The sequence below is a fragment of the Leptonychotes weddellii genome, chromosome 1 (assembly GCF_054177405.1).
Source record: "Leptonychotes weddellii isolate Sample4059 chromosome 1, ASM5417740v2, whole genome shotgun sequence".
In the NCBI taxonomy this organism is placed as follows: domain Eukaryota; kingdom Metazoa; phylum Chordata; class Mammalia; order Carnivora; family Phocidae; genus Leptonychotes; species Leptonychotes weddellii.
The window spans coordinates 189,476,084-189,487,341 of record NC_138369.1 but is presented as its reverse complement, the minus strand read 5'-3'; the positions used below and the strand labels follow the sequence as shown (position 1 = coordinate 189,487,341).

At 57.9% G+C, this 11,258-nt stretch overlaps 1 protein-coding gene across 1 annotated transcript; it reads left to right on the top strand.

Annotated features, from left to right (window-relative positions):
• Positions 1 to 3,471: 3,471 nt before the first annotated feature.
• TFF3 (trefoil factor 3) lies at positions 3,472 to 6,451 on the top strand. The gene is made up of 3 exons (XM_006748126.3): positions 3,472 to 3,616; positions 4,942 to 5,088; positions 6,223 to 6,451. The coding sequence occupies exons 1-3, from the start codon at positions 3,535 to 3,537 to the stop codon at positions 6,234 to 6,236; spliced, it is 243 nt and encodes an 80-aa protein (XP_006748189.1). The 5' UTR covers positions 3,472 to 3,534; the 3' UTR covers positions 6,237 to 6,451.
• Positions 6,452 to 11,258: the final 4,807 nt, after the last annotated feature.

Here is an 11,258-nt window from a genome sequence, read left to right as displayed (position 1 = left end):
TTCACCCCTGGCGGCTGCAGGCAGTCCTTGGCGCTCCTTGGCGCTTCGCTGCGTCCCCCCCAGCCTGGGCCTCCATTGTCACGTGTCGTCTCCCCGAGAGTCTGTGTTTCTGTCCTTATAGGGACACCAGTCATATTGGATTAAGGGCCACCCCATTCTAGTCCGACCTCATCTTCATTTAAATAATCACGCTTGCCACAACCCAATTCCAAATAAACCATTCTCGGGGGTTCCAGGAAGGATATGAATTTGGGAACGACACTATCCATTCCAGCACTCTTAGGACGTCACTTGGCGACAATGGCTGGATTCACAGGGAAGTGTGCAGAGGTCGGCAGGGGGCCATCTTCCGCCTTCCCTGGCCGTCCTCCTGGGACACGGCTCAGGGCTGCGCCAGGGGCTGGCAAGCGACAGGTGCAGGTCGGGGCATCTCCCTGTCCTGTGTCGGGGCAACCACCGGCGCCTGGGCTTCCTGTTGGAGCTGGTCCAGTCACTCCAGAAAAGGCCCATCCGGGTCTGAAAGGCGGGGCTGTCGTGAGGGGCCTGGTGCCCGCAGGCACACCTGCTCTGGCTATTAGCTCTGTTTATTTTTGACTGATCTCTCGCCCTTCGGGGTCCAGGTCATTGGCTAACTCATTCCTGGGACACTTTCCTTGTTATAACAGCCTCTGGGCTGAAGCAACAGCCCCAGCCCCAGCCCCCAGGACCTCCGGGGTTAGGGCCACTGTGGCCGAAACCACTAGCGGTAGACTTTGGGCTAGACGTCGGTTCCTCCAGAACACCCGGGGGCGTCTCATGCCCCCATATACGGTGGGACAGACACTGGCCCAGTGCTGGGGGCAGGAGGTGCAAGCCCCAGGAGGGGCCTCCTAGGGCTCACGGCCTCTGTCCTGACTCACCCTCTGTCCTCCTCCCCTCCTCCTCCAGAGTGGGTGGGGGACTCATCTGTGCAGTTCTACCCGCCCCCCATTGTCTTCAGTGTAAACCACGCCAAAGACTGGAGCCTCCAGGAAGGGTCTGCAAGCCCCCCTCCAGGAAGCAGGAGGAAATTCTGTGTAGGGCACAGAGGGAGGCGCCCACACCCAGGGCAGCTGTAGAACGAGTAACAGCCGGTCAATAGGAGGCTCCCCCGGCGGGTGAGAGTCCAGGGCTAACCCAGGTGTACTGATTAACCGACTGTGTATCTTTCCCCCCATCTGGCCCTCCGCTGGCTTGAATAACCCAGAGTGACAATCTTAGTGAGCTGAGAGGTAGCACGGAATATATAAGCCTGTGTAGGCCACGTTGACTCGTGTTGGGTGAGTTAGCAGCACCTGCCGGGAACACCCTCGGACCCTCACCCGTCTGTGAACTCCTCTTCACTCCTCAAGACCCAGTTCAGCCTGCACTCCCAACGAGAAGCCTGCTGGGCGGCATCCCACCAGCTCTTACCACGTTGCATCACAATCCACATGTCAAGACTTACTCTCCCCCACTGGACCGTGGGCTCTGAGGTCAGGGGCTCTGCCTGGTGTCCTCAGGGTCCAACACTAGCAGGTGGAGCACCTTGCCCTCGATCCACACTCAGTCCCTGCTTGTGGCATATACTTGCCAATGGCCATGCACTCTGCAGGTGGGAGGTGGTAGCCCCAGCACTCAGGGCAAGACCGCCCGCTGCTTGGACCCATCCAGAGGAACCTCACCTTCCCTGGGACACTGCACACAAAGCCCAGGGCAGGAGGGATTCACAGGGGAGCGATCCCAGGACAGTCCAGGCACATGGCCAGGGACACTGTGGCAGAGATAAGGCATCAGAGGCTGAGGAAGGAGAGAGCTCCCAGCAGGAGCCGGGTTGTGCTCACCCTAGATTCAGGGGCGCCCAGGGCAGCCCCTTGTTAGGGTGGGGCTGGAGACCAGTCCTGGGCCTGGTTTTCATTCATTCCTGGAAGATGAACGTCCCCCCAGAGATTTTCTCTACGATGATCTCTTCATAACAAAACTCATGCCATCTTTCAGCTTGGGCTCACACTCTCCTTCTGGGAGCAAAGCAAAGCCCTGAAACAACACAGACATTGCTCTGTCTTCAGCCTGCACTTGTCTTGGAAGAGGGGGTGAAAAGCAGATGGTGAGGGCTTGCTGAGTAGGAGGGGCTAGGCCTGGGCTGTCGCAAGGTGGGACCCAACCCTCATTGCCAACGCGTGCACAGCCAGGCCCCATCAGTCACTGGGTGGAGGACAGCTCTGGGGACAAACTCCGGAGTGGTTCAGGTCCCCCTCCAACCCCACACCCCCACCGGGGGCTCAGGTGACCAGCCAGGTGCACCTGCTTCCGGGTCCTACACAGCTTCCTGGATCCTGGCTCTGCCAGGCCCACGAGAGGAAGCCCCGACAGGCATCTTAGGTTGTGAGCCTTAGTTCATTCCTCTGGAAGATGGGTATAATTATTCCCATCTTGTTTTGATAGGCTGTTATAAAATAATTTCCAGGATATATCTTTCATTAAAAAAAAGAAGACAAGCTGAACAAAGATGTCTAGTAAGTTCTCATTTGGGTTAAAAACGTGCTTAGGTCTAGAGAGAACGTTTCTGGAAAAATACTTAAAGTGTTAAATGCAGATACCTCTGGACAGGAGAGGACTTTTTTGGATTGTCTGCTTTTTCAAAACCTACTGCATGTATTCTATTTTTATCAAAATGCTACAATTTATCAAACTCAATTTTCTTAAAATATTGAATAAGTGTATCGAATACATTTATGAAAGTGTACTTAATGATAAAAAATAAATCTTGCTGTCAACAAGAGAAACAGAAAGGACAAGATTTTCAAGAATTACGAGGGAGGGGGGGTGCCTGGGTGGCTCAGTTGGTTAAAGCGACTGCCTTCGGCTCAGGTCATGATCCTGGAGTCCCTGGATCGAGTCCCGCATCGGGCTCCCTGCTCGGCGGGGAGTCTGCTTCTCCCTCTGACCCTCCCCCTTCTCATGCTCTCTCTCTCTCATTCTCTCTCTCTCAAATAAATAAATAAAATCTTTAAAAAAAAAAAAAAAAGAATTACGAGGGAGGAACGAGATCCGTGCGCACAGCGTGCCTGAATCTTGGGCGGGACTCGTCTTTTCAAGTCTCCAAGGCTGGTCTTGGTTCTGGGCGCTGTGGTCACTGAGGAGGGCGCCTTATGGGCTGCTCCTGGCTGGGTTTCTGGCTGCCGTCCAGCCCCACGCGGAGTCTTCATCCTCTCCCCCAGGCCAGGCTAGCCTGGGACTCACAGCCCAGCTCCCCAGAGAGGAGTGGTAAACTGGAGACTGGAGTCTGGCCTCTCAGCTGGCTTGCTACCACGGTGGTGGGGTCAGACTGGCCTGTCCCCCTTCGGGAAGATGAGCCGCCGGGGGCTCACAGTCCTGCGCAGGGAAAAGTAGGTGCGACCAGAGGAGGGGAGGGCCGTCCCCAAGCAAACAGAAGCCAGAGTACCTGTACAAACACCAGGGTATAAATGCGTCCCCTTGGCCGACGCGGCACGTTCTCTGAGCAGACGGGTCCCCAGAGCCCGTCCGCCAGTGACCATGGAGGCCAGAGCGCTCTGGCTGCTGGTGGTGGTCCTGGTGCTGGGGTCCTCCAGCTGGGCAGCAGCGTACCAGGGCCTGTGTGAGTACTGCTCAGGCTTCCTCTTCATGCCGTAGGAAGGAGGGGGCTGGTGGCGGGTGGGGGGAGGGCAGAGGAGGAGGAAAAGGGACGCAAGATGCAGGCTCTGGGGGCCGTGTGGGGGCTTGAGGAAGGTGACCAGGACCCCACATTAATTAGTAACTGCCATTTACCAGATGCACATGGTTCCTCTCAATAGCCCTGCAAACTGGGTCTTGTTTCCATTTTACAGACAAGGAGACCGAGGCTCAGAAAGTTAGTAACTGACTGCATGCAACCCTCCCAGTCGGTGCTGGGACCAGGTTAGAACCCAGGTTAGAGCCTGGCCTGGCTGGCAGCCTCTGCCAACCCTACCACCCCGTTGCCTTCTTGGCGGCAGATTTCTGAATTACCAGATAGGTCTTGACACACTGTGTGGGCACATTTACCAAACAGAAAGACCACCGAATACGGTCTCTTCCAGAACGTTTTCAGTGCACACGGACAATTTCCACTTAGCCCTGGCCTTGCACCTGCAGGTGGGGGGTGTGGCTGTCCCATCCACCCAAGTTTGAAGAAATTAAGGTGTGGCTCTTCTCAGGTGCCAAAGGGAGTGGCTCCCAGCCTGGGTGCCCGCCAGAGTCACCCGGACGGCTCTGCACATCCTGCAGCCCGGGATGTGCCCCCCCCATGCCACAGTGTCTCTGGGATCCCTGCACGAGCGAGGTTCGGGAACCCCTGGAATGAGGAATTACCCAGTGGCAGGGATAGAAGAGGATTTCAGGGATTTCCTGTGGTTTCTGTTTTCCTAAGGAAAATCCCGTTAAGTGACCAGGCAAACATTGCAGAACTTGAGCAACATAGGCTTGCTTCAAAAACAAGTGTTGAGGACGGAAGGATGTGCCAGAAAGATGGGACACACCAAGGGATTGGGGGACAGGGAGACACGGAAGAGGAAGGGAAAACAGCACGCTTTGTGGTTTTCTGTTTTAAGTGTGTATCTCCTATTATACTATTCATTTTTTTAAGGGAGCAGTTTGTGTTGATAAAACAGGGAAGGGGAACCTTGTTTCTGGGTTTGGGGGCCCCCAGATGGCCAGCGGGAAGGAACCGCGGCCCACGGACCCCCGACAGGGCCCTGGGGGCACACAGTGCGAGGGGCACCCTGGCCGAGGCCCAGAGCTCCCACAGGGCAAGTAAAACCTTCTGCGGGAAGAGCGTCCTCCTCAAGCAGATGTTGGGGTGCGGGGGGGTCATTTGCTTTGAACTCGGAAGCTGGAGGGAGGCTGCGGGCTGGCAAACTGAAGTCAGCAGACCCACCCGCGCTGACCAGGTGTTGTTTGGGACAGCGTCGAACCTGTGTGAGGTGCCGGCCAAGGACAGGGTGGACTGTGGCTACCCCAACATCACCCCCGAGCAGTGCACCGGTCGGGGCTGCTGCTTCGACTCCAGCACCCACGGGGTGCCCTGGTGCTTCAAGCCTCTGCAGGACACAGGTGAGTGGCCCCGCGGGCGCGGCGTCCTTCCTGGGTCCCCGGAGGCCACGCACGCCCGGGCAGGGCCCCCAGCGCCGCGGCTGTCCATCGGCGGAGGCCTCAGTCAGGGGCTGTCCCTGCTGTCCCTTTGCTGAGGGGTCTGTGCCGACTCTAAAGCTGTCGTTTCGAAAATGTGCTCAAAGTCAAGGCGCTACGTACAGGGAGCTGGTTTAAAAACTCTCCTGGAGCGGAGTGGAAAATGCACAGGTTTGGGAAGCTGGGCCAATGTCTGAAGCCACCTTCAGCCAACAAAGCCCTGTCGTTTGTGACGTGCTCCTGGCGGGACAGACAGTGGCGGCCCCGGGCACGGAGCCCCGGTGCCTCCCCGCACCCCACCACCTTCCCCCAGCCTGCCTCCACCCAGATGCACCCCCCTTCCTCAGCGGTGCAGCGGGGCCGGGACTGCCACTCCGGGCGAAGCCCGGGTCAGCCGCAAGCAGGGGTCCGCACACACGGGGGCAGGGTGGGGTGGGTGGGGTGTGCAGCCCTGGCTCCATCAGTCCCACCCCACATCTGGGGCGTGAGGTCTGCTAGAAGCCACCTGGCCATCCAGGTGCCAGCTCATCTTCTAAGAAGGACACAGGCGCCTACGCAAGGCACCTTCCTGGAATCAGCACGCGCGCCCTTTGTCCCCCGGCGTGAGGGAGTGGGGCCGCCTTCCAGCTGATGCCAGCATCCTGATCGATGATGGGGCCCCCGCCCACTGCCCCGGGCCTCCTCCCCCTTCCTGGCAAATCCAGGCAGAGGCCCAGATAAGGCTTCGGGACCAGGAGGGAGTTGTCCATTGCCTCTCTGCTGGCTGTCCCCAGTCTTTGGGGCCCCTCAGCGGGGGACGGGGGTTATACCTTCTCCTTTGGGTGGTGACAGCGGCCCTGCCAAGGCCCATCCTTTCTATCACCTGCCTGAATCCCTAAGTTCTGGTGGGACATATGGCTATTCTCCACAAGGTCAGACACTCAACGCTTTCCCAGTGACTTGGGGAGAACGCAGGCCAAGGCACTGACCTTGGAGCCTGTCTTGACCTTGAGAAGCCAGGCACCCAGTGGGTGAGGTCGAGGCTGGTCATGGGGTTGCATGCCTGTGCTTTGTTTCCAGAATGCAGATTTTGAAGCAACGTCCACTGGCCCTGGACACCCCGGGATATGACCGTCCACACTCGGGGCACCCTGCCTGTGTCCTCTGCCTGCTGTGGCTCATCCCTGCTTTTCTCCCACCCTGCTCCCGGCAAGGCCCTTCCCTGAAAGCTAGGGCCTGGGGCCTGATGTCTTAAAGAATAAAGATCCCGAACTCAGCATGAGGGCTGTTCTTCATTCCTGAGACTCCATGCTCTTGTGTTTTATTTCTGCCAAGTGGCTCTCCTTTCTTAGCCTCTCCCAGAGGGGGGTGGTGGGAGGGGGTGCGAGCGCCTCCAGCCCAGGGCCTCCCAGCCCCCCCTCCCCACCCCGGAGCTGAAAGACGACCCTAAGTAGCTGCACTGTTTGCATGAGGATGTCGCAGGTCTCAGACCAAGCCTGACACCACAGGGAGGCCCAGTGGCCTTCTTAGTGGCCACCACCTCGTGCAAATTCAGAAAAGACATTTCAAATATAAGTTTCAAAAAAAAAAAAAGGTGATTAATGTCTTCCTTCGTGAAGAGAGCAAACCAATAAAGCCATCTTACCCACTGGCACTTTTTTGTATTTATTTGCAAGTCGAGTGTAATAGCTGTGGTCTTTTTTTTACCTTTTTCTTCTGAAAATGGAGGCAGCTTTGTGAAGAAATGAGCTAGTCTCACCATGAGGATTCTGTCTCAGGTTCTCATGAAGTCCTAACGACCCCTAGATGCAGAGTTCTTCCCTCCGTCCCTGACTTTCTGGGACACGTGCCTCCCCACCGATGTCACGCAGGGCCCCCGGGTGGGAAGCTCAGTGCGACCCTCTGCTCGGGCCAGGCGTCCTGCATGCTGTTGCTGCCGCCCGCAGCCTCTTATGGCCAGAGGTTCGATTCCCCGCGTGCCCCGTCCTGCTGGACGGCCGTCAGCAAACAGAGCAGCTCACAGAAATGGGGTCTCTTGGTCTGAGTCGTCCTCCTACTGAAAAGAGACACCGGCTCCCATCAGAACAACAGGTTTTGGGGCGCCTGGGTGGCTCAGTCATTAAGCGTCTGCCTTCGGCCCAGGTCATGATCCCAGGGTCCTGGGATCGAGCCCCACATCAGGCTCCCTGCTCAGCGGGAAGCCTGCTTCTCCCTCTCCCACTCCCCCTGCTTCTCCCTCTCCCACTCCCCCTGCTTGTGTTCCCTCTCTCGCTGTGTCTCTCTGTCAAATAAATAAAATCTTAAAAAAAAAAAAAAACTTTAAAAAAAAAAAAAAAGAACAACAGGTTTTGTTTTGGGATCTGCACTTGGGGCCAGGTCCCCCGAGCTGACGACGTCCCTGGAAGTGAGATATCATTACCCTTGCTTCACAGATAAGGAAAGATAAGGAAGAAGACTTTAAAAGTCCCACGCAGTGGGGTCTGCTGTGAGGAGGCCAAGGCAGGATGCCCAGGCCTCTGAATCCAAAGCCCTGTGTGTTCCTTCTAATCTCCAGCCACTGCACCTGCCAGGCCTAGGGAGCGAACCTTTCTGGAAACATCCTAGACCACGCAGCAGGTGCAAAGTGCAGCCTCCTCCCCAGAGGACGTGCTCCCACGGCGGTGCTCACCTGGACAGACCCCTCCTTCTGCCTCTGTGTCCCTTTCTCCTCACAGACCAAGCCCCGCCTTGGAGGCCGGGCCGGATCTTAGCTGGAGGGGTTCACAGGTCACCCTGGCGACGGGGCGGTGCTGTCACCAGCCCCCTTGCTACCCACCCGGCCTCCGGGGCCCAGCTCTGCGGCCGCAGAGCCTCATCGATGGTGACGGCCCACCTGTCTCTGCTTGTCTCTGCCATGCCTGAGCCCTGATCCGGACACCCCCTCCCCCTGTGCTCCCCACCTGCCCGGGGACTGCCTATTGTCTGCCCCTGTGCCCCGGAGGGACGGGGCCCACCCAGAACCTGAGGCTGGGGACCCCCCTTGCTCCTCCTGCCCCTTCCTCAGTTACAACAAGGCTTCGGGCATGTTCCAGATTGGTCACCTTGGGCTCTCGCTGTCCTGTGGGTGGTGGGTTGAGTTTGCTCCCATCAGCGGAAAGTATTAGGTGGGCAGATGTGTCCCTCGAGGTCCCGATGGGAGAGCAAGACCCCGGCTGACATCGTGCGTTACTCCCCCCGTGCAAGTCCTCACACCTGGGCCCGGCCGGCAACCATCCCCCAGGCGCTGGTCCCTGAGCGCTCGCCACACTCTCCCCCCAGCAAGTGGACACCCCCCTGTCTTTCCTCTCTGCCGGTCCTGGGGGTCCGAGTCTAGATCTGCTCTCCGTGGCTCCCCCCTGACCCTCTCCAGGGGTGAGATGAGCAAACAGCGCCAAGCCTCTGCGGGGCCGCCTCACGCCCAGTGGCTCTCAGCACAAGTTCCGTGGCCCTGGGCGCCCGGGGCCTGGGCTCATGGAAGATGCCCGGGTTCATGGCCGGCCCAGGGGCGCTCGCTCTGGGGGGCCACAGAGCTTCGGTGTCCTCTGCCTGTGGCTGCCAGGCCCTCAGAGGAGGTTCGCCGCCTGGGGACCACACGGGCCCTCGGGGACATGTGGCTTCCCGACGTGGCCACACACTTGCAGAGTGAGGAGAGGGCCAAGGCCTGACCAGGGACAGTGACAGCCCCTGACCCTGTGGAGGCACGAGGGTCCGCAGAGCTCGGCACCCCGCCCTCCTTGGCTGCAGCCGTCACCCCTCACAGACACGGCACTCGCCACCCACCGCCTCACTCGTGGGCCCGATCGGAGGCCCCCATCTCCACCAGAGCCACAGACACCACCATGGGGGGGGGTCCTGCCTCCTACCCCCACCCGCAGGCTGTGTCTTCTATCCCACTGTTGCGTGTTCCAGTCTTGAGAGTGTCTTCCTGGGTAACTTGGGGAGACCCCAGGTCAGACTCAGATGCAGAAACAACCTTCACCCCCAGCACGGGGGCCTCCTTCCAGGGACCCCCCTGCTCAGGAGAATCATCTGGGTGGGGACTTAACCGTCCTGGGGCTCCAAGTTCTCTCCCTTCTCTCTGTTGTTCCTGCAGCAGGGCAAGGGGGATCCTCATGCAAGTCATGCTTTGGACCGTCTGCTCCATGCTCTCTGGGGGTCCTGGGCAGTGTGAATGCTAGCACACATCCCCCCCCAAAGCCAATAGCCTCACGAGTACTTCAAGGAATGGATGTAGATGCTACAGTCATCTGGGGAGCTTCCAAAAACCTCAGAGGCCCAGCAAGCCCCAGTCTGCAGGGTGAGTCCCAGCACCTCCATCCACGCAGGGCAGACACCCAACCATGAACGCTCAGTGGGTTGTCGGGGAGGACTGGATCTCCAAGTCTGAGAGGCAGATGCTGACCCAGGGCTCAAGATCTCTACTCTTCTCCAGCCTGTCCAAAATTGAAGGAGCAAGCAAAACCTGCGGTTCATGCGTCCCCGTAAAGCCTCTGGGCCCAAAAGACCACAGACAATCTGGGGGCCCTGCCAGGCCACTTTAAAAAAATACTCCAGTAAAATACCATTTATCTTGATTGCTCAGATTCAGGGCCCCCCTTCAATTCCATGCCTCAGCCTAGCCCAGTCCCGAGCCCATGGGGGGCTGTGGTATGCTCGCAAACGAGTTCACAGAGCACCTGCAACTGGCCAGGCCGCTGACCCTGATGGAGGGAGACACCCCCATCCCCAGCCGGGGAGCCAGCCCACTGACCTGGTCCAAACCCCAGGGACCACCAGCCCCCTCTGCTGGCTGGCATGCTGTACCGCAGCTTCCTACCCTCCCCAGCCGCTGCCTGGCTTCATTCCTCCGCCTTCTAGATAGGATTTATTAGGATACCCAATCTCCCAGCTGCCTCTACCTCCTGCCAGCACCCAATCCTGAGCCAAGCCTCATTTCCTTGAATGTCCCCCAAGTCCTATATAGTTGATCCTTTCTAACACCGTCTTACTGAGATGCCCCACTGTGTGTGGTGTCCCTTGTCGCCCCAAGTCCATCAACCTCCCTTGACGGCATGTGTGCTCCCGTGGTCTTTGGCAGGAGGGCGTCGCCAAGACACGGGCTGAAGGCTTGGTGGGGCTATGGGGGCCCAGGGACACATGGTCTTGACCAGTGGGTCTCAGTGGTTCTGCAGGGCTGTTGGGGACATTTGGAAACTCGTGGCACGTTTCTGAGCATCATATGAATGGCGGGGGGGGCGTCGAGTGGACATAAAGCCAGACTGTCAGGGGTCTGCAGTGCGCCAGGGCATCCTGTGGACTTCCTGCTGGACGCCAAAGGCAGCCACAAATCTGCTTATAACGGTTTGAGTCTAGAGCCTACCTCTGTGTAAATCCTAACATGAAGTTATTGTTTGGGTTTTTGCAAAGTCTGGAGATGCCGGGATTTCCCAGGAATGCAGGCTGATGGGAATCGAGGGAAGGCTTCGCTGAGGTTGGAGCTTCAGCCAAGTGGATCATTTCAAACATGGCATCACTAGGGACAGGGCCCCACGTGGCTTGTGAGTTGTTGGCCTTGGGGCTCCCTGCCTTCCTAGGTGGTGCACTCCCTGGGCGGGGGGGTCCTGTGCCGGGCCATCATGTGGAGTGGGCACGTGGAAACGCATGATGTCACTCCGTCCGCCAACACTTTCTCTTTACTTGTCCTATTTTATAGGGCACTATGCATATTTATTTTACTTTGTGTGTAGGCATGTTATTAAGTATAAAATTATTAGGTAAAAAGAATTTTTAAGTATAACTTCCTTTCAGGAGATCAAAAGGGGTCTTGTGAAATCCTTGGTATAAAGAGGTGGGCTCTGCTGGAAGAGCCTTGTCTCCCGGTGAGGCCCCCTGCCTCTTCTTGCCCAGTCCACCCCCAAGCAGGGCAGCCCCAGAGCCCCCTGCCTCCCTGGCCTCTATTGGTTCCCATCCTTTCAATCTTAAACCTGAATCACGCTTTTGAATTTAAAAAAATCCCAAAGGCTGGCAGATGTGTTCTCTGGTTCCCCTAGGACCGCCTCCCGAAAGCCCCTTCCCCCTCTTCCCCAGGTCAGATGATGGAGGGTCACTGGGCCCACAGA